General features: G+C 46.5%; 1 protein-coding gene across 3 annotated transcripts in view; it reads left to right on the forward strand.

Moving 5' to 3' along the window:
• The first annotated feature begins 441 nt into the window (after window positions 1-441).
• Window positions 442-27,432, forward strand: part of LOC124003638 (arf-GAP with GTPase, ANK repeat and PH domain-containing protein 1-like) — a 51,564-nt gene continuing 24,573 nt past the window's right edge. For 2 of the 3 annotated variants that reach the window (XM_046312060.1, XM_046312061.1), the window contains exon 1: window positions 14,092-16,719. In XM_046312060.1, the coding sequence (XP_046168016.1) occupies window positions 15,540-16,719 (1,180 nt within the window). In that variant the 5' untranslated portion in view covers window positions 14,092-15,539. Of the gene's footprint in view, window positions 846-14,091; window positions 16,720-27,432 lie in introns of those variants that run through there. The other variant, XM_046312062.1, reaches the window with a different exon arrangement.

Below are 27,432 nucleotides of genomic sequence, written 5' to 3' on the forward strand. Positions count from 1 at the left end.
ATAAGGTGACATTATGTACTTTCACCTAATATAAAACATTCGATCTCAAATCGATAATTCTGGAGTATTGAGACAAATTAAACGTTTTCGCTTCAATGTCCAAATAAATGTTGGGTGTATTTCACTTGTATTGCTACAAAGCCACATACACACACAACCCACTGTGAAAAGACTGGTTGAATCAAAGTTGTTTCCACGTAATTTAAACCCCCCAAAATAAGCGATGACGTTGAATCAACGTGGAAAACAGATTGGATTGGCAAAAAGTCATCAACATAAAGACATTTAAGTCCAATGACATAGTGATTTTTATTTATTTCACAACTCAACCAAATGTACATCCAAATTAGACGTTGGACTGACGTCTGTGCCCAGTGGGAAACACTGTCTCCATGAGGTGTCATATTTTTTCAGAGGACAAAACGAGTCCGACTCATCAGCATTCTTCTTGCAGCTCTTTAAAATAAGGAAGTAGTCGTTGTAAGGCACAAACGGAACAAGAAATTTGCTCAAATGAATAAAGTACTTTTGATTGATGATGTAGGCTACTTTGCAGACAGAAGCTCTTATTAAACTGAATACATAGGTTCGATTAGCTTTGGTTGAACTGTTTGGAGAAGTGCGCGCAGATGGATAACGAATGTCAATCTCGCGCATGTAATCACCAGAGACAGGTGTCATTATGAAGAGCAGCAACAAGTTAGCGCTTTCCAATGCAATTCGGACCGAGGTACGGCGCTATGAAATTGTGAAGAGCAACTTTGCCAAACTTTTTAAGCAGTTGGAGAGCGTCGACGACCTACAGCTTCGCTCTGGTTTAAACGTTCACCTTCACAGCATCCAAGGTAAGCAATTCAATAGGCCTAGCCCCATGGCCTGCCATTGGCTCCCAACCCAGTTTATCATGCAAGGAGTTGTCCTGACAACCAACAAATAGTGGACGCATTTTCATTAAAATCAAATGATAGCCTACCTGTAATTAGAATACACCACTTTAAAACGTAATTTCAAAGTGCTGGCAACTTGATAGGCTATATATGTTCCTTTAGCCTAGTCCAACTGTTCCCAAACTTTTTCACTCGGGTCCCCCTTCCAGCATTGGAGAGCGTCCTGCGCCCCCAGCAAAACTAGAATAGTCCCACGAAGCAAAATTACTTGAAATGACTTCTAAAACATAACTTAAACGTCTGAAAAGACAAGTTCAACTTAGGTTCTGAATGAAATGTGAAAATCTATTTTCCGTATGTTTAAAATACTTATTTTTCAGGATGTTGAAAAGGCATATTTTCCGGACGTTGAAAGTACGTATTTTCCAGATGTTGAAATCGGGTACATTTTCGGTTCTGAATAAAAGTTGAAAATAAGTCATTTGTAGATGTCTATGTTTGGGCCGAATCAAGGCTGGTCAGACCGGACAAAATCTGAACCAAAAATAGACGTCTATGATTGGTTCAGATTTGGTCCGGACCGGAACAAAAAACAGTGTCTGTGGAAATCAAGGCCGGTACGGAACTGCAACAAAAAAATACGTCCAAAAGGTGTAGGCATCGGTACATGCTTACTGAGGTGTAGCCCACAGTGTTGTAGCCCTCATTGTTGTCTGAAATGGAATTTTATGAATGCCCGTCAATGTTATGTTGTCTATAAACACCAAGAAACGATATCCGGACAGGACCAAAAAAAGACGTTGGCTCGTGCATACTTGGGTATAGCCTACCATGTCTGCCACAATGGAATTGTATCAATGCTCATCTGTGTTGTTGGCACACCATTTGTAAAACAGGCCATTGTATTGGCTTTATTAATCTTAATTCCTGTGACTAATCAATTTGGTTACTTAAGTTCTGAATATAATTTACCCAACTTTATCAGGAGTTATCGTGAGCCTATTTGCAATGTGTTTACACAGCGGGAAATGCAGAAGTATTTTCTTTGTCGCTATGAACAACTTTCAACAACTGATCATGACAATGGGGTAAAAATCCTACACAACAGTTGTGATTGTCCATTCCATATTGTCTATTTTATTTAGTGCCATTTAGGTTAGGCTATTTGATCGGAGAAACCTGGACTAGTTGATCTGGACATTTCTGACAAGTATAAAAAGGTATCAAATCTAATTTTACATACACATTTTACATACAGTGGATCAAAAAAGTATTTAGTCAGCCACCAATTGTGCAAGTTCTCCCACTTAAAACGACGAGAGGCCTGTAATTTTCATCATAGGTAAACTTCAACTATAATAGACAAAATGAGAAAAAAATCCAGAAAATCACATTGTAGGATTTTTAATGAATTTATTTGCAAATTATGGTGGAAAGTAAGTAAATATTCATAAAATTATTAATAAATATAATAAAATTAAAATGATCCATAAAATATTTTTGAAAATTAATCAGTATATTTTTTTAATATTTTTTATTTATTTCACCTTTATTTAACCAGGTAGGCAAGTTGAGAACAAGTTCTCATTTACAATTGCGACCTGGCCAAGATAAAGCAAAGCAGTTCGACAGATACAACATTTTTTTTTGTGGGAAGCTTGTGGAAGGCTACCCAAAACGTTTGACCCAAGTTAAACAATTTAAAGGCAATGCTAGCAAATACTAATTGAGTGTATATAAACTTTTGACAGACTGGGAATGTGATGAAAGAAATAATTCTCTCTACTATCATTCTGACATTTCACATTCTTAAAATAAAGTGCCACCTAAGATGACACCTAAGACAGGGAATCTTTACTTGGATTAAATGTCAGGAATTGTGAAACTGAGTTTAAATGTATTTGGCTAAGGTGAATGCAAACTTACGACTTCAACTGTACCAGTCCCGTGTTTACTTTAATTCTACTAACTGTAAAGCTGTAAATGTGGTAGAGGATCTTGTTGAATTTACTATTCAAATATTGTATCTGAATCTAACGTCAAACAAACCTCCATGCCCTGAACTAACAATCGTGACAATATAACGAGCAATCAGGTTGATTGTGCATTTATGCAAGTTGTGGTTACCGATAGCGTGCCCCTTGAGACGTTTTCATGGCAGCGAGACTCGTCATCGTTGGCCCTATTTCCTCTGTCTCTCTGCAAAGCCACTTCCTGCCTCAAGGAGACAGGCTGAGTATGTATTCGTACAGCTTCCTCCCTCCCCTGTACTCTACTTAATTTACAATTCAAAATTTGCCTTACTCCCACAATGTTTATTTTATCACACACTTTTACAGTGTCTCCTCATGTACACTCCCTGGACTTAACCTAAATCAAGCACCTCAAAAATGCTCTCCCGCCCCCCCGTCTTATGTCTATCCTATCTCATCTCTTCTGTCCCTCCACCTTGTGTTGTCATTTAGCCTTTCCTCACAGCAGGTATCACTCCTCGTTAGGAGACACTATTCACCTTCAATAGCATCTCTATGAGACACAGAGGAAGAGACCGAGACCGAACTCACTACAATACACCACCTGGCTTCTCTCTACTGGTGTGGAAGTTAGATGATATCCTAATCTCCATTCCTAATCATTCAGATGCACACTTGTCAGCCTCGTCTAGTTTTTTTCTTTGTGTTATTGCAGATCTAATATTTTGCAGTTACGAGGCAATTAGGACAATTTGAAACACCCCGGATCTTCTCTCAAGAGCTCTGATTCGATTTCTGAACCCACTCACCCTCTCCATCTGTGTGTGTGAGTGTTTCATTCTGCAGTGTCTGTGTGTAAGGTGTGTATGCACATAATTTCTACACACTCATTTATGTGTTTTCCATTATTTCATTTGCATTGCGGAAGAGTCAAGTGGCATTAGTTTTGTATGTGCGTGTGCCCAATTTCTGATTGCCTGCGTAGGGGTCTCCTAAGTCCCACCCATCCCCCTGTCTACTTAACATTGCATACACACACACACACACACACCGCCCACACCCTTCATGGCAGGAGGATGTTAATCGTCATTACGATGTGGCCGGGGAGGCTAAATGTTGATTTAATTCCTCTATGGAAGGATCACATAATGCCCTTGTCACACAGCCGGGCCTAGCCTCCCTTCCAGACTTGGAGAAAAATAAACGTGTCCCTTTAAGAAAGAGGTTACACCTCAGGCCAAAATGAATGTAGTCTGATGCCGGTGATTACACCAGAATGCAGAACATGTGTCAACTATCAGATTAGCAAAAGGAGAGTGGTGGTGTGGCTCTCCAGAGCAGCATTTTAGTTATGCAGGTGGTGTGTTGGAATGCACAGGGCCGTGGTCCCCAGTGGTAAAGGAATGCACTCTTTCTTGGTGGTTGACTTGATAAATGTCACAACAGCATAAAAGAAGAATGACAACAATGGCTTCGTCACCCTTCAGTGGAATGTTTGGATTGTTTGTCTCCTCATTCCAGGGTTTTTCTTTATTTTTACTATTTTCTACATTGTAGAATAGTAGTGAAGACATCACAACTATGAAATAACACATGGAATCATGTAGTAACCAAAAAAGCGTTAAACAAATCAAAATATATTTGAGATTCTTCAAAGTAGCCACCCTTTGCCTTGATGGCAGATTTGCACACTCTTGGCATTCTCTCAACCAGCTTCATGAAGTAGTCACCTGGAATGCATTTCAATTAATATGAGTGCCTTGTTAAGCAATTTATGGAATTCATTTTATTCCTAATGCGTTTGAGCCAATCGGTTGTCTTGTGACGCGTATGTGTGATGGTATACAGAAGATAGCCCTATTTGGTAAAATACCAAGTCCATATTATGAAAAGAAAAGCTGAAATAAGCAAAGAGAAACGACAGTCCATCATTACTTCAAGACATGAAGCTCAGTCAATCTGTAAAATTTCAAGAACTATGAATGTTTCTTCAAGTGCAAAAACCATCAAGCGCTGTGATGAAACTGGCTCTCATGAGGACCTCCACAGGAAAGGAAGACCCAGAGTTGTCTCCTGCCGCAGAGGATAAGTTCATTAGAGTTATCAGCCTCAGAAATGGCAGCCCAGATAAATGCTTCACAGATTTCAAGTAACAGACACATCTCAACATCAACTGTTGTGAATCAGGCCTTCATGGTCGAATTGCTGCAAAGAAACCACTACTAAATGACACCAATAAGATGAGACCTGCTTGGGCCAAGAAACATGCACAATGGACATTAGACCGGTGGAAATCTGGAATTCTGGTCTGATGAGTCCAAATTTGAGATTTTTGGTTCCAACCGCCGTGTCTTTGTGAGACGCAGATTAGGTGAACAGATGATCTCTGCATGTGTGGTTCCCACCGTGAAGCATGGAGGAGGTGCTTGCTTGTGACACTGTCTATGATTTTATTTAGAATTCAAGGCACACAACCTGCATGGCTACCATAGCATTCTGCAGCGATATGCCATCACATCTGGTTTGGTCTTAGTGGCAGTATCATTTGTTTTTCAACAAGACAATGACCCAGCACATCTCCAGGCTGTGTAACAGGCTGTCTCCTATTCTCGCTATACACCAAGTCACTTGGCTCTGTCATAACCTCACATGGTCTCTCCTATCATTGCTATGCAGACGACACACAATTAATCTTCTCCTTTCCCCCTTCTGATGACCAGGTGGCGAATCGCATCTCTGCATGTCTGGCAGACATATCAGTGTGGATGACGGTTCACCACCTCAAGCTGAACTTCGGCAAGACGGAGCTGCTCTTCCTCCCGGGGAAGGACTGCCCGTTCCATGATCTCGCCATCACGGTTGACAACTCCATTGTGTCCTCCTCCCAGAGTGCTAAGAACCTTGGCGTGATCCTGGACAACACCCTGTCGTTCTCAACTAACATCAAGGCGGTGGCCCGTTCCTGTAGGTTCATGCTCTACAACATCCGCAGAGTACGACCCTGCCTCACACAGGAAGCGGCGCAGGTCCTAATCCAGGCACTTGTCATCTCCCGTCTGGATTACTGCAACTCGCTGTTGGCTGGGCTCCCTGCCTGTGCCATTAAACCCCTACAACTCATCCAGAACGCCGCAGCCCTTCTAGTGTTCAACCTTCCCAAGTTCTCTCACGTCACCCCGCTCCTCCGCTCTCTCCACTGGCTTCCAGTTGAAGCTCGCATCCGCTACAAGACCATTGTGCTTGCCTACGGAGCTGTGAGGGGAACGGCACCTCAGTACCTCCAGGCTCTGATCAGGCCCTACACCCAAATAAGGGCACTGCGTTCATCCACCTCTGGCCTGCTCGCCTCCCTACCACTGAGGAAGTACAGTTCCCGCTCAGCCCAGTCAAAACTGTTCGCTGCTCTGGCTCCCCAATGGTGGAACAAACTCCCTCACGACGCCAGGACAGCGGAGTCAATCACCACCTTCCGGAGACACCTGAAACCCCACCTGAAACCCCACCTCTTTAGGATAGGATAAAGTAATCCTTCTCACCCCCCCCCCCTTAAAATATTTAGATGCACTATTGTAAAGTGGCTGTTCCACTGGATGTCATAAGGTGAATGCACCAATTTGTAAGTCGCTCTGGATAAGAGCGTCTGCTAAATGACTTAAATGTAAATGTAAAATGTAAGGGCTATTTGACCAAGGAGAGTGATGGAGTGCTGCATCAGATGATCTGGCCTCCACAATCACCCGACCTCAACTCAATTGAGATGGTTTGGGATGAGTTGGACCACTGAGTGAAGGAAAAGCAGCCAACAAGTGCTCAGCATGTGTGGGAGCTCCTTCAAGACTGTCGGAAAAGCATTCCAGGTAAATCTGGTTGAGAGAATGCCAAGAGTGCTAAGCTGTCATCACGACAAAGGGTGGCTAGAATATAAAATATATTTTGATTTAACACTTTTTGGTTACTACATGATTCCATTTGTATTATTTCATAGTTTTTATGTCTTCACTATTATTCTACAATATAGTAAAAATAAAAAATAAACCCTTGAATGAATAGATGTGTCCAAACTTTTGACTGGTACTGTATGTATAAACAATCCCTTCAAAGTATTCACACCCCTTGACTTTTTCCACCTCCGTGAGAACGTAGGAGCACAGTTAGCAGGCACGGGTTCCCTCTCCAGAGCCTGGCGGATATCCACGTCTATGTCCCAAAGCACAGGGGCAGCGATTCTGGAGGGCAGTGTGATGGGCGCACTCTGAACAGGTACCTCTCCCGAATCGTGTAGACAGGACAGGGCATCAGCTTTGATGTTATTTGAACCTGGGCAGTATGACCGGATGAAGTTGAATCTAGTAGAAAAAATGGCCCACCTGGCTTGGAACGGGTTCAGCCACCTCTCTGTGGTGGCCGAGTAGATCAAGATGTCGTCGATATACACTACCACCTGATTCCCAAGCACCGACGGAGCATTGGCTAATCCATAAGGCATCACCAAGTACTTGTAGTGCCCAGCCATCGTGCTGAAGGCAGTCTTCCATTCATCCCCCCGGATGCGGATCAAATTGTAGCCACTCTGCAGGTCCAGCTTAGTAAAGAAAATGGGATGTTCGGTACTAAACCGGCACCAACGGGAGGGTGTATCTGTACTTGGTGGTGATGGCATTGACTCTGTAGTCAATACACGGATGTGACCCTCCCCCTTCCTTCTTGGCCACAAAGAAGAAACCTGCCGATGCAGGGGAGGTGGATGGGCAGATGAAACCCTGTTGGAGAGCCTCCTAGATGAACTCCTCCATGGCCTTGGTTTCAGCCACCGACAGGGGGGTAGATGCAGCTGCGCAGAGTCTGTAAGCAAGTCGATGGCACAGTCCCAGGGGGCGATGAGGGAGACCGGTGGAGTGGGTCTTGGCGAAAACCTCTGGGAGATCGGGGTAAACCTCTGAGATGTTGGCATGGAGAGCAACCATAAGAATCTTAATCGACGTGGACCCACAGGGTAAGAGAAAGCAGGTCTTCCAACATCAAATCAAATTTTATTAGTCACATGCGCCGAATACAACAGGTGTAGTCCTCACAATGAAATGCTTACTTACGAGCCCCAAACCAACAATGCAGTTAAAAAAAATATGGATAAAAACAAGAAATAACAGTAACAAGTAATTTAAGAGCAGCAGTAAAATAACAATAGCGAGACTATATACAGGGGGGTACTGGTACACAGTCAATGTGTGGGGGCACTGGTTAGTTAGAGGTAATATGTACATGTTGGTAGAGTTATTAAAATGACTGCATAGATGATAACAACTGAGTGTAGCAGTGGTGTAAAAGGGGGGAGGCAATGCAAACAGCCTGGGTAGCCATTTGATTAGGTGTTCAGGAGTCTTATGGCTTGGGGGGTAGAAGCTGTTTAGAAGCCTTTTGGACCTAGACTTGGCGCTCCGGTACCGTTTGCCGTGCCCGTTTACCAGGCAGTGATGCAACCAGTCAGGATGCTCTCGATGGTGCAACTGTAGAACCTTTTGAGGATCTCGGGACCCATGCCAAATCTTTTCAGTCTCCTGAGGGGCAATACGTTTTGTTGTGCCCTCTACATGACTGTCTTGGGGTGTGCTTGGACCATGTTAATTTGTTGGTGATGTGGACACCAAGGAACTTGAAGCTCTCAACCTGATCCACTACAGTCCTGTCGATGAGAATGGGGGCGTACTCTGTCCTCTTTTTCCTGTAGTCCACAATCCTTAGTCTTGATCACGTTGAGGGAGAGGTTGTTGTCTTGGCACCACATGGCCAGGTCTCTGACGTCCTCCGTATAAGCTATGTCATTGTCGTTGTTGGTGATCAGGCCTACCACTGTTGCGTCATCGGCAAACTTAATGATGTTGTTGGAGTTGTGCCTGCCCGTGCAGTCATGAGTGAATAGGGAGTACAGGAGGGGACTGAGCATGCACCCCTGTGTTGTGGATCAGCGTGGCGGATGCATTGTTACCTACCCTTACCACCTGGGGTGGCCCGTCAGGAAGTCCAGGATCCATTTGCAGAGGGAGGTGTTTAGTTCCAGGGTCCTTAGCATATTGATGAGCTTTGAGGGCACTATGGTGTTGAACGCTGAGCTGTAGTCAATGAATAGCACTCTCACATAGTTGTTCTTTTTGTCCAGGTGGAAAAGGGCAGTGTGGAGTGCAATAGAGATTGCATCATCTGGGCGGTATGCCAATTGGAGTGGGTCTAGAATTTCTGGGATAATGGTGTTGATCTGGGCCATGACCAGCCATTTGAAGCACTTCATGGCTACAGACGTGATTGCTACGAGTCGGTAGTCGTTTAGACAGGTTACCTTTAGTGTTCTTGGGCACACACACTATGGTGGTCAGCTTAAAACATGTTGGTATTAAGGACTCGGACAGGGAGAGGTTGAAAATGTCAGTGAAGACACTTGCCAGTTGGTCAGAGCCGGTGTAGTACGAATCGATCTTAGTCCTGTATTGAAACTTTGCCTGTTTGATGGTTTGTCGGAGGGCATAGCAGAATTTCTTTGGGTTAGAGTCCCGCTCCTTGAAAGCGGCAGCTCTAGCCTTTAGCCATGGCTTCTGGTTGGGGTATGTACGTACGGTCACTGTGGGGACAACGCCATTGATGCACTTATTGATGAAGCTACTCAATTCCATTGGAGGAATCCCGGAACATATTCCAGTCTGTGCTAGCAAAACAGTCTTGTAGCTTAGCATCTGCTTCTTTTTTTATTGATCTTGTCACTGGTGCTTCCTGCTTTAATTTCTGCTTGTAAGCAGGAATCAGGATATAATTATGGTCAGATTTGCAAGATGGAGAGCTTTGAATCCGTCTCTGTGTGTGGAGTAAAGGTGGTCCAGAGTTTTTTTTGTTGTTTTCCCCTCTTGTTGCGCATTTAACATGAAATTTGGTAGATCGATTTTAAGTTTCCCTGCATTAAAGTCCCCGGATATTAAGTGCCACCTCCAGGTGAGCGTTTTTTTGTTTGCTTATGGCGGTATACAGCTCATTCAATGCTGTCTTAGTGCCAGCCTCTGATTGAGGTGGTATGTAAACAGCTATGAGAAATACAGACAAACTCTCTAGGTAGGTAGTGTGATCTACAGTTTATCATGAGATACTCTACCTCAGGCGAGCAATAGCTCGAGATTTCCTTAGATATCGTGCACCAGTTGTTATTTACAAAAATGCATACCAGACAAATGGCGGCGTGCCCAGTCAGTCAGTGATCTCCATCCTCGACTAAGATGTGGTAGGGGTCGTGGTTTTGGAGCCACGCGAGGCCAAGTTTGACTTTGTGTACGGGTGCCTAGATGATGATGATGATGATGATGATGAGGAGGAGGAGGAAGGGAAGGCTTTCTTAGTGCAGGGGTCCCACGGTGATGGTGAGGGGTGCTGTGATAGTCGCAGATCCCAGTGGTTTGTTATCCAGCGCTTGAACGGAAATGAGAGGAGTGCAGGTATGATGTTATTTTCAGGGAGGAGTCAAGGGCCTTATCAATAAAATTCCCTGTGGCACCAGAGTCCACAAAAGCTGTAGAAACAACACGAGGGAAAGCCAGCTAGTGATATTGGTACTAAAAAGGGTTTGGTGGAGAGTGATTATGATGATGGAATATTCATACCTACCAGGACACCTCTGCTCTAGTGGCTCCCAGGTTGGGATGTAGCGGACACCGTTGAAGCTGGTGTCCCTGCTGACCGCAATAGGGACAGAGTCCCAGCTGTCTCCAACAGCATCTCTCAGCTGCGCGGAGGCGTTTGGCCCCTACCTCCATGGGTTCAGGCTCTGACTCAGAACTGTCAATGAAGGAGGGAGAGTCGATGGGGGTGCCGACCATCCTGAAGGAGTTTATCCAGACGGATGGCCATCACGATGTGTGTCCAATGAGAGGGTGTCGTCTCGACATGCCAAGTCAGTATGGACCTCTTCACGCAATCCTTTTCTGAATAAGGTGCAGAGTGCCAGCTCAATTCATCCGCTGGATGCTGACACTGTACAGAAGGTGAGGGTGTACTCCGCAGTGGCCTGGCCCTCCTGCCGTAGTTGGAGTAGGTGCTCACCCCCTCTCTGCCCTCCAGTGGAAGATCAAATAGTCCTCTAAATAGAGCAAAGAACCTATCATAGGAACCCAGCTCCTCCTCGCCTCCCCAGACGGCCGTAGCCCACTCCAATGCCCGCCCAGTCAGCAGGGAAATAACCGTGGAAACCTTGGACCTCTTGGTGGTGGGGGCACTGGGTCGACTCATGATATAGGATCCTCTGCTCGTTGGAGGATGCCGCTTGAGGAAGATCTAGATGTTGAAGAACGTGTGGTGTTGGCGAAGTAGGTCTCCCTGTTCGCCGACCATCTGGGAGATGTCTTGGTTGTCTGCTGCTTCCATTTTGTGAGGCATTATTCTGTAACGAAGATGCAGGGAGTTAGGAAGCAGGTGCAGTTGGTGAGTTTAATAAGAACAAACGTAGAGTGAATAAACAAACAAGCGTAGTGTCTGAACATGAACACGGAAACAATACTACCTGATGGGTGATAACAGAGTGCAAGATTAAGGGAGAGTAATCAGGGAAGTAATGAAGTCCAGATGTGCCTAATGATGAGGCGCAGGTGTGCGTAATGATGGGTTACTAGACTGTGCCAGGGAGCGGGAGTAGACGGGACCCTAACATTAGGCTCCTTAAGAGTATTTGTATTAATTATGGAGCCCCATTAGCTTCTGCCAAAGCAGCAACTAATCTTCCTGGGGTCCAGCAAAATTAAGGCAGTTTATACAATTTTAAAACATTACAATACATTCACAGATTTCACAACACACTGTGTGCCCTCAGGCCCCTACTCTACCACTACCACATATCTATAGTACTAAATCAGTGTGTGTGTATGCATGTTCTGTGCCAATATTTGTGTTGCTTCACAGTCCCCGTTGTTCCATAAGGTGTTTGTTTTTTTATCTGTTTTTTAAAATGTAATTCTACTGCTTGCGTCAGTTACTTGATGTGGAATAGAGCTCCATGTAGTCATGGCTCTATGTAGTACTGTGTGCCTCCCATAGTCTGTTCTGGACTTGTGGACTGTGAAGAGACCTCTTGTGGCATGTCTTGTGGGGTATGCATGGGTGTCCGAGCTGTGTGCCAGTAGTTTAGAAGGACACCTCGGTGCATTCGGCAGGGTAGCCTAGTGGTTAGAGCGTTGGACTAGTAACCGGAAGGTTGCAAGTTCAAACCCCCGAGCTGACAAGGTACAAATCTGTCGTTCTGGTTGATCATTTAATAAAAACAAACATTTTGTTAAAGAAAGCTTCAATTCCACCGCATTTCATTGTTGCTGTTCTTGCCAGCTAATGCCATTACTTAGCTGACAGAAACCATCAGAACAGTTCTGAGGGAAAGTTGGTTATGATTCGTAAACAATTTATCAGTCTGTGCTTCCAAAATAAAAGTACAGGTCCAACAGCAAAACATTTTGTGGCATGTGGGCACTTTAGAGCCCTGAAAAAGTCAGTCAAGTAACATAAGTAATAAGAGAGATAGTATGCATTGTAAAAATGGACTGTATTACATTGTATTTACAAATATAAAGTGGGTAGTTACATGGTCAAGCAGTGGCATAAATAGTATATAATAGAACAGCAGCATTTGTGTGTGTGAGAGTTTGTGTGTAAAGGTTGGATGTGTGGGTAGTCAGTGTAAATAATCTCTAAGGAGCAGATGGTGTGTATGTATCTATAAGCAACTGTCTGTGTATATCACAGTAAGTTACACATTATAATTTCAGTTTAGAGGGGACATGATTCATCATACTCTGTGGGTGTTCTTCCTTCACAGATTTCAGCCAATTAAACAAGAGACACAGGTGGGTAACACATACCTATACACACAATGAAGCCCCACCCCCACTGTGAGCACACACAACATACAGCCACATACATTTACACACTCATACAGTACACATGCTGAAAATCACGTGGCATGTATCATTAAGTCATGCGAGTATATTATGGGCTACATTTTGTATTTTTATTTATTTAACTAGGCAAGTCAATTATGAACAAATTCTTATTTACAATGATGGCCTACCAAAAGGCCTCCTGCGGGGACGGGGGCTGGAATTACAACAACAACAACAATGGGACAAAACACAGATCACGACAAGAGCGACACCTCAACACTACATAAAGAGAGACCTATAAGTCAATAACATAGCATGGTAGCAACATGACAACAACATGGTAGCAACACAACATGGTAGCAGCAGAAAACATGGTACAAACGTTATTGGGATAATTATGATAACGTGTTAGTTTCTAATATTGGACCCATGGTTTCTCTTAATTGTGTGTGTCAATAATGAACTAATGATGAAGAAAGAAGGAGCATAACCTTTCCTCATTCAATGTCAATGACACACAAATACACATGTTTGTTTTACTATCATTGTGGGGGCCTAATTCTAACTCTAATTGTAAACCTAACCCCTAAGCCTAAAATAGTATTTTTCCATATGGGGAGTAGCTAAATGTCCCAGCTTGTCAGATTTTGTCTTTGTTTTACTCTCCTTGTGAGGACTTATGGTCTTCACAAGGATAGTGAAACCAAAAAATACACACACACAGATACAGACACGGTATCAGCAGCTTAGCGGGAGAGATGAGAGATGAGGGAGGTGGAGGGAGGTGGTGAATAAGCTGTTGCTACCCCAATCCTTGCTGATTTTAAAAGGGGGGTGAAGGGAGCCGTTCTGGAGGGAGATGGAGCTATTGTGACTGCCAAGGAGAGAGAAAGGGGAGAGGGTAGATAGAGCCTTCCCTCTCTTGTTGTCTACCCTTTTCCAGCTCCTTTTTTCCCTTCCCTTCTCTCCTGCATTCCTCTCCTCTCTTCCACCTTTAGCTACCCTCCTTTCTTTTCGGATCCCCTCTCTCATCCTCACATCCCCTCCCTTTTCTGTGCCCCAAGATTTATCATCATCCATTCAGTTTGTTTTCAAACCACCTTATTTAATTTGACGGTTATACCCTCCCCCTCACACTCTCGTGTTCATTTTTATCCTTTCCTCCTCTCTCTCTCTCTTTCCTCCCTCGCTCTCTCCTTTCATTCATCAGTATGACGTCTGTGGATTTTTTCATCACCTTTCTTCCTCCATTGCATCATCGCTTGCTCCCTCTTTCCTGAAGGGGAGGGGGAGAGAAGAAGGGCGAGAGAGAGGGAGAGTGGGAACTGCAAAGGAGATTGCCTTAAGAAGAACAGAGCGAGAGAGAGAGAGAGCAAGTGATGGGTAGGAGGAGGCAGAGGTTTTTGTCTTGGTTTTGTCTGATCCGACATGAGCCACAGAACGTGAGTGCTTGACCGAGAACAGGCATCTCTCACTGGACGCATCACCCTCACCCTTCCACTCAGTCTGTCTGCCTGCCTGGAGCTGGGGCTGGAGCTGTGGTAGCGACGGGCTATCAGAGAGGCTAGCAGGCACAGTGGCTCTGATGAGAAGAGGGGCTAAGCTGAGCCGGTGGGCTTGCTCTCTGCCTCACAGACACATTTTATTGACTTGCTAATTGCCTAAGACACTCAGAGGAGAGGATGCAGTGACTGAAGGGCGCGAAGGAACCAACTGTACAGAAGAGCGTTACAGGCAGTGGAACAGTGACTGCGTTCTGCCTATCTGACCACCATTTCTGCTTCTCTTTACTGTGGGAATTACAGCAGATGTTTGCAGCCTGCCTTTCATTGATCTGCACAACGTGCATATGTGATTCATGTATGACATTAGTGTGTCTTTGCCTCACATGCAGTCGGAAGTAGACTCTCACCACCACATGCTTTGCAACACGTGAATGATTTCCATATGGATGTTTGTTCTCTTATTTACATTCAAACCTGTTTTTCTCTGCTAGGTCTGCTTAAGCTGTTGTTTACTGTGCTTTCTGGTTTGTCTTTACCACGATACATACCCTTTGGTGTCTGTGACGGTGCTACATTATTTGTTTTATTTTTTTGTCAACCAATCAAATGTAATGGGGATATGAAGATTCTGAAGCATACAATGAATATCCTTCACTGGGAGTGAAGAAATTATCTGAAGAGAAGCTGAAGACTGACTTGAGGCATTTCATCTTGTGGTATTTTGTGGAGTGGGGAACTACGTAGTACAGTCTTGTTGGAAAAATGGACCAGGCTCATTTGTTGACTCTTGCATAATTCCAGACTACCCAGTCACAAACATCAAGATCGAGGAAAGCAATCTCAGATCCCTGGCATCGGGCTGTAGAATTAATCTTTCATATGGAGAGAGAAAGGGGAAAAGAAAGAGAAGACTGTGAATGAACCTGTGGAGGAGACCAGTGATCAGCAAAGAGAAGGTGACAAGGGGATTACAGGAAGGATTCAAATAAAGTACACTAGATTTAAGTAACTCAGCCTTGTTAAGTATGCTCCGCTAATTCTAGGTAGCTCCTACCACCTCTTGACAAAGTTACCATTCACCCACATCAGACGTATCCCTACGCCAGTTAGTTTGACAGTACCTTCTGACTGTTTTCTGGTCTGACTGTTGTCTCTCTGGTGAAGCCTCCAGTTGTAGGTTGCCATGCCTGTTCCCTGCAGGTCTGTCTGGGTCAGAGTGAGGGCTCTGCCGCTGCTCTGAGGTCGGTCTGCCTCCCTGTCTGCCAGCCTGCCGCCCCTATGAGCCAAACAGGCACCCTACCAAGGCGCACCACCTACCTCATCTCCCTCACCCTGGTCAAGGTCGAGGCGGTAGGGGGTGATGGAAGGGCCACCGGGCCCCAGCCACAGCTGGCCCTTTCCCTAGGGAGAGGAGGTGTGGGGGGCCCTGGCTATGAGGAGGATGAGGAGCTGAGCAGGACCACTGAGGATGAGGGAGGACACTCATGTGCCGTGGGGGAGGGAGAGGGGGACACAGAAATGGAGGAAGATGAGCAGGATGGCATTAGCTTTGGGGGGCCTGTTCAGGAGCGGGGGAAGCCTGAGATGAGGGAGAAAGAGAGTCGTGGGCCAGGCTCCTCAAAAGATATCACATTGGGGATTAAGAGCAAGGAGTCTCCCCTCTTACCGAAGAACATGAAAGACCAAGTGAAGGGGCTTGCAGGGGTGTCAGGTGTCCCCTCAGAGGTAGGGCTGAGGAAAGAGGGAACCCGTCCTAAAACCGAACTCTACAGGGAGCCACCCATGCTGTTTCCAAGGGGCGAGGAGGGGATGGGCGACCCAAGCAGCACCCTCTGCCGAGTCAGCGTGCCCATCACTGTCCCTCCCAGGTTTACCCATCGACCCGAGGTCCTGATGAGGTCACATGCCGGGGGGGGGACTGTAAGCCGGCGGGAGTTGAGGGAAGCCGATCAGAGTATGCCTCCATCTGCCAAGAGTCTGGACCGCAAAGACAACCGTATAGGGGATCGGTCGCCTATGATAGGTGCTGCGGCCGCCCTAGGGCCTTACCGAGCATCCTGGGCAGACAGTGACGGCAGGACCACCCTCCTTCACCAGGGGGTCCCAGTGGGGGGAGGGTTTACAGGCGTGGTGACCAGGGAAAGCCCCCAAGGGGACAGGCTGAAGACAGGCTCCACCTCTCTGCCAGCTCAACCCACCACCCAGGTGTCCAAGCCGGCAAGGAAGGGCAAGAGCCGTACCCTTGACAACAGTGACCTGCACTCTCTTTCTGAGGACTTGAAGAAGGGGAAGGATGGCAAGGGCCAGGGTCAGGGAGGAACCACCCAGCGCGCCCGCGACCGCAAGATGCTCAAGTTCATCAGTGGGATCTTCACAAAGAGTACGCCTGCGCCTCCCAGCTCCAACACAACGCCCCCTATTTACACACCCATACAGAGGGGTTCTAGTGAGGAGGAAGGTAAGATATCGCCCACATCCACCTCCCCATAGTTCACCCCAACCAGGTCTAGCTGCATTTTCCATTTCATTTCAGATTTTTCACTATTGGATGCGGTAGGCTACCATCTTACTCCAATGATTTACATTTTTTTTGCCTGTAACATTGGTTAATATAAGATTTAAACCCCATACCCTTCTCCCAACTAGAGTGATGTCGATTGCATTGCTATTCCACAGTACAGTGTATATAGCCTTGGGCTACCCTTCTGAAAAAACAGCATATTCCAGCATAGGTTGGTGACCAACCTTCTTTGTGTTTTTTTGCTGGTGACCAACCTTGGTTGTGTTTTTGCTGGTGACCAACCTTGGTTGTGTTTTTCCTGGTGACCAACCTTGGTTGTGTTTTTAGAAAAGTTTAGAAAAATGTGTTATTTGTGATTAATTCATTTGGATTTTTCTTCAATCAATGTAATGCAAAAACATAGATATAGAAACAAACAATTGAAAAAAAATCTAACCGCAATAGAGCATGATGGGCGTGCTTTTGCAGACCAGCTTAACCAACTAGACCATGCTGGACCAGCATACACAGCATATACTCTAAAAAAGGTTATTGAGGTGTTCTTTGTCAGGGGTGAGAGTGATATTGTACATCTTTATCACCAAGAACATACAGTGCATTCAGAAAGTATTCAGACCCCTTGACTTTTTCCACATCTTGTTGCTATAACGTAGACACTGAGTCAGGAAGCAGGTGCAGTTAGTGAGTTTAATGATAATGGACATGGAACGATACAAATCAAGAGAAGCGTCTGACATGGAAATACAAACAATACTACCTGATGACTGACAAATCAGTGTGCTAGATAAATGGTAAGTAATGTAGTCCAGGTGTGACTGATGATAGGGCGCAGGTGTGCGTAAAGATGGGTTGCCAGGACTGGTGGTTAGTAGACCGGTGGCGTCGAGTGCCAGAGCAGGAGAGTGGCAGTAGACGTAACAGAACCTCCACCCCGGCCCCCCGCAGGACGACACCGGCCAGGGGGACGGCCCCGAGCGCGAGGAGCTGGCCGGTCCGGATGGCGAAGGTGGATATCTTGGATGATGTTGGGATCTAGAATGTCGTCCAACGGAACCCGACACTGCTCCTTTAGAACGTACCCCTCTGTCCACCAGGTACTGGAAGACACCCCCACGACATCGGGAGTCCAGGAGGGATCTGACTGCATAGGCAGGGCTCCCCTCGATGTCTAAGGGAGGCGGAGGGGTGTCGTGGGGGACTGCATCAGCCAGAGGACCAGGAACCACAGGCCCTGAGGAGGGAAACCTGAAAAGATGGTGAGATTCAGTAGTGAGTGGGGAGTTGTAATCTGTAAATTACCTCAATGACCATCCAGAGGACCTTGAACAGCCCCACAAACCGAGGACTTCTTACAGGGCAGGCGGAGCGGAAGGTTCCTGGTAGAGAGCCCGACGCGATCACCAGGGTGGCGCCTCTCTGCAGTGGCAATCCGCCTGCTCTTTCTGACAGCGTACGGCGTGCTGGAGTCTCACATGGGAATCGTTCCATACCACTTCTGTGCGCCTGATCCACTCATCCACAGCAGGAGCTTAGGTCTGGCTCGGACTAAAGACAGGAACATCTCCCGAATCGTTGAGACAAGACAGGGCATCGGCTTTTATGTATTTTTTACCTGGGTGATATGTCAACGTGAAATCAAGTCTGGTGAAGAAAAGTCCCACCTGTCTTGGTTCAGGTTCCAAGTCGCCTCACTGTCCGTATGTACAGTGAGGCAAAAAGGTATTTAGTCAGCCACCAATTGTGCAAGTTCTCCCACTTAAAAAGATGAGAGGCCTGTAATTTTCATCATAGGTACACTTCAACTATGACAGACAAAATGAGAAAAGAAATCCAGAAAATCACATTGTAGGATTTTTAATGAATTTATTTGCAAATTATGACTTGTAGGCCTGTTGTAAGACCGGTACTCACCAGACATCACTGGCAACAACGGCGCCTATGGGCACAAACCCACCATCGCTGGACCAGACAGGACTGGCAAAAAGTGCTCTTCACTGATGGGTCGCGGTTTTGTCTCACCAGGGGTGATGGTCAGATTGACATTGATCGTCGAAGGAATGAGCGTTACACCGAGGCATGTACTCTGGAGCAGGATCGATTTGGAGGTGGAGGGCCTGTCATGGTCTGGGGTGGTGTGTCACAGCATCATCGGACTGAGCTTATCATTGCAGGCAATCTCAATGCTGTGTGTTACAGGGAAGACATCTTCCTCCCTCACGTGGTACCCTTCCTGCAGGCTCATCCTGACATGACCCTCCAGCATGACAATGCCACCAGCCATACTGCTCGTTCTGTGTGTGATTTCTTAAAGATAGGAATGTCAGTGTTCTGTCATGGCCATCGAAGAGCCCAGATCTCTATCCCATTGAGCACGTCTGGGACCTGTTGGATCGGAGGGTGAAGGCTAGGGCCATTCCCCCCCAGAAAAGTCTGGGATGCTGCAGGTGCCTTAGTGGAGGAGCGGGGTAACATCTCACAGCAAGAACTGGCGAATCTGGTGCAGTCCATGAGGAGGCGATGCACTGCAGTACTTAATACAGCTGGTGGCCACAGCTGATATTGACTGTTACTTTTGATTTTGACCCTTTGTTCAGGGACACATTATTCCATTTCTGTTAGTCACGTGTCTGTGGAACTTGTTCAGTTTATGTCTCAGTTGTTGAATCTTATGTTCATACAAATATTTACACATGTTAAGTTTGCTGAAAATGAATGCAGTTGACAGTGAGAGGACGTTTATTTTTTTTATGAGTTTGTGTTCCTTTGTCCAGATGGAAAATGGCATCGATGCGTGTTTGATGGAGCCAATGACTGATGTAGTGTACTCCTCAATGCCATTGGAGGAATCCCGGGAACATATTCCAGTCTGTACTAGCAAAACATTCCTATAGCTTAGCATCAGCTTCATCTGACCACTTTTTTTATTGATCGAGTCACTGGGGCTTACTTTTTTACATTTTTGCTTGTAATCAGGAGGATAGCATTATGATCAGATTTGCCAAATGGAGGGCTAGGAAGAACTTTGTATGTGGAGTAAAGGTGGTCCAGATTTTTTTTTTATAATTAAAAAACAATCTTCCCCCCCTGTTTGCACATTTAACATGCTGATAGAAATTTGGTAAAAACAAATTTAAGTTTCCCTGCATTAAAGTCCCCAGCTACTGGGAGCGCCTCCTCTAGGTGAGCGTTTCCTTGTTTGCTTATGGCAGAATACAGCTCATTCAATGCTGTCTTAGTGCCAGCCTCAGTATGTGGTGGTATGTAAACAACTATGAAAAATACAGAAAACTCTCTAGGTATTTAGTGTAATCTACAGCTTTTCATGAGATACTCTACCCCAGGTGAACATTTAAGCAATTGCTCAACTTCCTTAGTTATAGTGCACCAGATGTTATTTACAAAAATACATAGTCCACCGCCCCTAGGCTTACCAGACGCTGCTGTTCTATCCTGCTGGTACAGCGTATAACCAGCCAGCTGTATGTTGATAGTGTCTTCAGCCACGACTCTGTAAAGCTTAAGATATTACAGGTTTGAATATCCCGTTGGTAGTTTAATCTTCTTTTTTCCCTTTTTTTCCACCTTCATTTAACCAGGTAGGCTAGTTGAGAACAAATTCTCATTTACAACTGCGACCTGGACAAGATAAAGCAAAGCAGTGTGACACAAACAGCAACACAGAGTTACACATGGAAAAAACAAACATACAGTCAATAATACAATAGAAAAAGTCTATATACAGTGTATGAAAATGAGGTAGGATAAGTCGGGTAAGGCAATAAATAGGCCATAGTGGTGAAACAATATAGCAATTAAACCCTGGAGTGATAGATGTGCAGAAAATGAATGTGCAAGTAGAGATACTGGGGTGCAAAGGAGCCAAATAAATAACAGTATGGGGATGAGGTAGTTGGATGGGCTATTTACAGATGGCCTATGTACAGGTGCAGTGAGCTGCTCTGACAGCTGTTGCTAAAGTTAGTGAGGGAGATAAGAGTCTCCAGCTTCAGTGATTTTTGCAGTTTGTTTCAGTCATTGGCAGCAGAGAACTGGAAGGAGGGGCTGCCAAAAGAGGAATTGGCTTTGGGGGTGACCAGTGAAATATACCTGCTGGAGTGCGTGCTACGGGTGGGTGCTGCTTTGGTGACCAGTGAGCTGAGATAAGGCGGGGCTTTACCTAGCAAAAACTTATAGATGACCTGGAGCCAGTGGGGTTTGACGATGAATATGTAGCGAGTGCCAGCCAACGTGAGCATTCAGGTCGCAGTGGTGGGTAGTATATGGGGATTTGGTGACAAAAAGGATGGCACTGTGATACAGTCTATCTAATTTGCTGAGTAGAGTGTTGGAGGCTATTTTGTAAATGACATCTCTGAAGTCAAGGATTGGTAGGATAGTCAGTTTTACGAGGGTATGTTTGGCAGCATGAGTGAAGGATGCCGAATAGGAAGCCGATTTCTAGATTTAATTTTGGATTGGAGATGCTTAGTTGTGAGTCTGGAAGGAGAGTTTACATTCTAACCAGACACCTAGGTATTTGTAGTTGTCCACATATTCTAAGTCGGAACCGTCCAGAGTAGTGATGCTGGACGGGCGGGTAGGTGCAGGCAACGATCAGTTGAATAGCATGCATTTAGTTTAACTTGCATTTAAGAGCAGTTGGAGGCCACGGAAGGAGAGTTAAATGGCATTGAAGCTCGTCTGGAGGTTAGTTAGCACAGTGTCCAAAGAGGGCCAGAAGTATATAGAATGGCGTCGTCTGCGTAGAGGTGGATCGGGGAATCACCAGCAGCAAGAGCGACATCATTGTTGTATACAGAGAAAAGAGTCAGCCTGAGAATTGAACCCTGTGGCACCCCCATAGAGACTGCCAGAGGTCCGGACAACAGGCCCTCCGATTTGACACACTGAACTCTATCTGAGAAGTAGTTGGTGAACCAGACGAGGCAGTCATTTGAGAAACCAAGGCTGTTAAGTCTGCCGATAAGAATGTGGTGATTGACAGAGTCGAAAGCCTTGGCCAGGTCGATGAATACAGCTACACAGTAATGTGTCTTATCGATGGCGGTTATGATATCGTTTAGGACCTTGAGCGTGGTTGAGGTGCACCCATGACCAGCTCAGAAGCCAGATTGTATAGCGGCGAAGGTATGGTGGAAGTCGAAATGGTCGGTTATCTGTTTGTTAACTTGGCCTTTGAAGACCTTAGAAAGGCAGGGTAGGATAGATATAGGTCTAGAGTGTCTCCCCTTTACATTTACATTACATTTAAGTCATTTAGCAGACGCTCTTATCCAGAGCGACTTACAAATTGGTGCATTCACCTTATGACATCCAGTGGAACAGTCACTTTACAATAGTGCATCTAAATCTTAAAAGGAGAGGGGGGATACTTATCCTATCCTAGGTATTCCTTAAAGAGGTGGGGTTTCAGGTGTCTCCGGAAGGTGGTGATTGACTCCGCTGTCCTGGCGTCGTGAGGGAGTTTGTTCCACCATTGGGGGGGCCAGCGCAGCGAACAGTTTTGACTGGGCTGAGCGGGAGCTGTACTTCCTCAGTGGTAGGGAGGCGAGCAGGCCAGAGGTGGATGAACGCAGTGCCCTTGTTTGGGTGTAGGGCCTGATCAGAGCCTGGAGGTACTGAGGTGCCGTTCCCCTCACAGCTCCGTAGGCAAGCACCATGGTCTTGTAGCGGATGCGAGCTTCAACTGGAAGCCAGTGGAGAGAACGGAGGAGCGGGGGGGACGTGAGAGAACTTGGGAAGGTTGAACACCAGACGGGCTGCGGCGTTCTGGATGAGTTGAAGGGGTTTAATGGCACAGGCAGGGAGCCCAGCCAACAGCGAGTTGCAGTAATCCAGACGGGAGATGACAAGTGCCTGGATTAGGACCTGCGCAGCTTCCTGTGTGAGGCAGGGTCATACTCTGCGGATGTTGTAGAGCATGAACCTACAGGAACGGGCCACCGCCTTGATGTTGGTTGAGAACGACAGGGTGTTGGCCAGGATCACGCCAAGGTTCTTGGCGCTCTGGGAGGAGGACACAATGGAGTTGTCAACCGTGATGGCGAGATCATGGAACGGGCAGTCCTTCCCCGGGAGGAAGAGCAGCTCCGTCTTGCCGAGGTGGTGATCCGTCATCCACACTGATATGTCTGCCAGACATGCAGAGATGCTATTCGCCACCTGGTCGTCAGAAGGGGGAAAGGAGAAGATTAATTGTGTGTCGTCTGCATAGCAATGATAGGAGAGACCATGTGAGGTTATGACAGAGCCAAGTGACTTGGTGTATAGCGAGAATAGGAGAGGGCCAAGAACAGAGCCCTGGGGGACACCAGTGGTGAGAGCGCGTGGTGAGGAGACAGATTCTCGCCACGCCACCTGGTAGGAGCGGCCTGTCAGGTAGGACGCAATCCAAGCGTGGGCCGCGCCGGAAATGCTCAACTCGGAGAGGGTGGAGAGGAGGATCTGATGGTTCACAGTATCGAAGGCAGCCGATAGATCTAGAAGGATGAGAGCAGAGGAGAGAGAGTTAGCTTTAGCAGTGCAGAGCGCCTCCGTGATACAGAGGAGAGCAGTCTCAGTTGAATGACTAGTCTTGAAACCTGACTGATTTGGATCAAGAAGGTCATTCAGAGAGAGATAGCGGGAGAGCTGGCCAAGGACGGCACGTTCAAGAGTTTTGGAGAGAAAAGAAAGAAGGGATACTGGTCTGTAATTGTTGACATCGGAGGGATCGAGTGTAGGTTTTTTCAGAAGGGATGCAACTCTCGCTCTCTTGAAGACGGAAGGGACGTAGCCAGCGGTCAGGGATGAGTTGATGAGCGAGGTGAGGTAAGGGAGAAGGTCTCCGGAAATGGTCTGGAGAAGAGAGGAGGGGATAGGGTCAAGCGGGCAGGTTGTTGGGCGGCCGGCCGTCACAAGACGCGAGATTTCATCTGGAGAGAGAGGGGAGAAAGAGGTCAGAGCACTGGGTAGGGCAGTGTGAGCAGAACCAGCGGTGTCGTTTGACTTAGCAAACGAGGATCGGATGTCGTCGACCTTCTTTTCAAAATGGTTGACGAAGTCATCTGCAGAGAGGAGGAGGGGGAGGGGAGGAGGATTCAGGAGGGAGGAGAAGGTGGCAAAGAGCTTCCTAGGGTTAGAGGCAGATGCTTGGAATTTAGCGTGGTAGAAAGTGGCTTTAGCAGCAGAGACAGAGGAGGAAAATGTAGAGAGCAGGGAGTGAAAGGATGCCAGGTCCGCAGGGAGGCGAGTTTTCCTCCATTCCCGCTCGGCTGCCCGGAGCTCTGTTCTGTGAGCTCGCAATGAGTCGTCGAGCCACGGAGCGGGAGGGGAGGACCGAGCCGGCCTGGAGGATAGGGGACATAGAGAGTCAAAGGATGCAGAGAGGGAGGAGAGGAGGGTTGAGGAGGCAGAATCAGGAGATAGGTTGGAGAAGGTTTGAGCGGAGGGAAGAGATGATAGGATGGAAGAGGAGAGAGTAGCGGGGGAGAGAGAGCGAAGGTTGGGACGGCGCGATACCATCCGAGTAGGGGCAGTGTGGGAGGTGTTGGATGAGAGCGAGAGGGAAAAGGATACAAGGTAGTGGTCGGAGACTTGGAGGGGAGTTGCAATGAGGTTAGTGGAAGAACAGCATCTAGTAAAGATGAGGTCGAGCGTATTGCCGGCCTTGTGAGTAGGGGGAAGGTGAGAGGGTGAGGTCAAAAGAGGAGAGGAGTGGAAAGAAGGAGGCAGAGAGGAAAGAGTCAAAGGTAGACGTGGGGAGGTTAAAGTCGCCCAGAACTGTGAGAGGTGAGCCGTCCTCAGGAAAGGAGCTTATCAAGGCATCAAGCTCATTGATGAACTCTCCGAGGGAACCTGGAGGGCGATAAATGATAAGGATGTTAAGCTTGAAAGGGCTGGTAACTGTGACAGCATGGAATTCAAAGGAGGCGATAGACAGATGGGTAAGGGGAGAAAGAGAGAATGACCACTTGGGAGAGATGAGGATCCCGGTGCCACCACCCCGCTGACCAGAAGCTCTCGGGGTGTGCGAGAACACGTGGGCGGACGAAGAGAGAGCAGTAGGAGTAGCAGTGTTGTCTGTGGTGATCCATGTTTCCGTCAGTGCCAAGAAGTCGAGGGACTGGAGGGAGGCATAGGCTGAGATGAACTCTGCCTTGTTGACCGCAGATTGGCAGTTCCAGAGGCTACCGGAGACCTGGAACTCTACGTGGGTCGTGCGCGCTGGGACCACCAGAGTAGGGTGGCCGCGGCCACGCGGTGTGGAGCGTTTGTATGGTCTGTGCAGAGAGGAGAGAACAGGGATAAACAGACACATAGTTGACAGGCTACAGAAGAGGCTACGCTAATGCAAAGGAGATTGGAATGACAAGTGGACTACACGTCTCGAATGTTCAGAAAGTTAAGCTACGTAGCAAGAATCTTATTGACTAAAATGATTAAAATGATACAGTACTGCTGAAGTAGGCTAGCTGGCAGTGGGTGCGTTGTTGACACTACACTAATCAAGTCGTTCCGTTGAGTGTAATAGTTTCTGCAGTGTTGCTATTCGGGGGCTAGCTGGCTAGCTAGCAGTGTTGTTTACGTTACGTTGCGTTAAAAGAACGACAATGGCTGGCTAGCTAACCTAGAAAATCGCTCTAGACTACACAATTATCTTTGATACAAAGACGGCTATGTAGCTAGCTATGTAGCTAGCTACGATCAAACAAATCAAACCGTTGTACTGTAATGAAATGAAGTGAAAATGTGATACTACCTGTGAATGCGACTTTACTACCTGTGAATGCGGTTGTTGAGTTCTATTCAGAAGACGTTGGCTAGCGTTGGCTAGCTGTTGGCTAGCTAGCAGAGTCTCCTACGTTAAGGACGACAAATAGCTGGCTAGCTAACCTCGGTAAATTAAGATAATCACTCTAAGACTACACACTCTAAACCTAAACAACACAATTATCTTGGATACGAAGATACGAAGACAGCAAAGACAGCTATGTAGCTAGCTAACACTACACTAATCAAGTCGTTCAGTTGAGTGTAATAGTTTTCCCAGTGCAGCTAATCAGTGGACGTTAGCTAGCTGGCTAGTGAAGACTACGTTAGGACGGCGAAATACGATAATTATGCAATTATCTTTGATACAAAGACGGCTATGTAGCTAGCTGAGAAGAAATTGCTAAGATTAGACAAATCAAACCGTTGTGCTATAATGAAATATAATGAAATGTAATGAAAAAGTTATACTACCCGCGGGAGCGAAGTGCCTTTGAAGAAGGGGATGACCGCTGCAGCTTTCCAATCTTTGGGGATCTCAGACGATACGAAAGAGAGGTTGAGCAGGCTAGTAATAGGGGTTGCAACAATTTCGGCAGATAAATTTAGAAAGAGAGGGTCCAGATTGCCTAGCCTGGCTGATTTGTAGGGGTCCAGATTTTGCAGCGCTTTCCGAACATCAGCTATCTGGATTTGGGTGAAAGAGAAATGGGGGAAACTTGGGCAAGTTCCTGTGGGGGGTGCAGGGCTGTTGACCTGGGTAGGGGTAGCCAGGTGGAAAGCTTGGCCAGCTGTAGAGAAATGCTTATGGAAATTCTCAATTATCGTGGATTTATTGGTGGTGACAGTGTTTCCTAGCCTAAGTGCAGTGGACAGCTGGGAGGGGGTGCTCTTATTCTCCATGGACTATAGTGTCCCAGAACCTTTTGGAGTTTGTGCTACAGGATGTACATTTCTGTTTGAAACGGCTATCCTTTACTTTCCTAACTGCCTGTGTATATTGGTTCCTAACTTCCCTGAAAAGTTGTATATCACGGGGGCTATTCGATGTTAATGCAGTACGCCACAGGATGTGTTTGTGCTGGTCAAGGGCAGACAGGTCTGGAGTGAACCAAGGGCTATGTCTGTTCCTGGTTAAAAAAAATTGTGGCAGGATTATTTAAGATGGTGAGGAAAGCAATTTGAAAGAATAACCAGGCATCCTCTGCTGACGGAATGAGGTCAATACCTTTCCAGGATACCCGGGCCAGGTCGATTAGAAAGTGTTTTAGGGAGTGTTTGACAATGATGGGGGGTGGTCGTTTGACCGCAGACCCATTACTGAAGCAGGCAATGAGGCAGTGATCGCTGAGATCCTGGTTGAAGACAGCAGAGGTGTAGTTGGAGGGCAGGTTGGTTAGGATGATATCTATGAGGGTGCCCGTGTTTACGGATTTGGGGTTGTACCTGGTAGGTTCATTGATAATTTGTGTGAGATTGAGGGCATCAAGTTTAGATCATTAAGTTTGCAGATGACACAACAGTGGTAGGTCTGATCACCGACAACGACGAGACAGCCTATAGGGAGGAGGTCAGAGACATGGCCGGGTGGTGCCAGAATAACAACCTATCCCTTAACATAACCAAGACTAAGGAGATGATTGTGGACTACAGGAAGAGGAGGACCGAGCATGCCCCCATTCTCATCGACGGGGCTGTATGTAGCCTTTAGCAGACGCTTTTATCCAAAGCGTCATGTGTGCATACATTCTACGCCTTGAACCCACTACCCTAGCTACTGTGCTCTATAGCTAGAAGGACCTCATAGCCTCGGTCCTCACAGCTGCAACATCGAGAGAATCCTGACTGGTTGCACCACTGCCTGGTACGGCAATTGCT

This window comes from Oncorhynchus gorbuscha, linkage group LG18, assembly GCF_021184085.1.
Source record: "Oncorhynchus gorbuscha isolate QuinsamMale2020 ecotype Even-year linkage group LG18, OgorEven_v1.0, whole genome shotgun sequence".
NCBI lineage: Eukaryota > Metazoa > Chordata > Actinopteri > Salmoniformes > Salmonidae > Oncorhynchus > Oncorhynchus gorbuscha.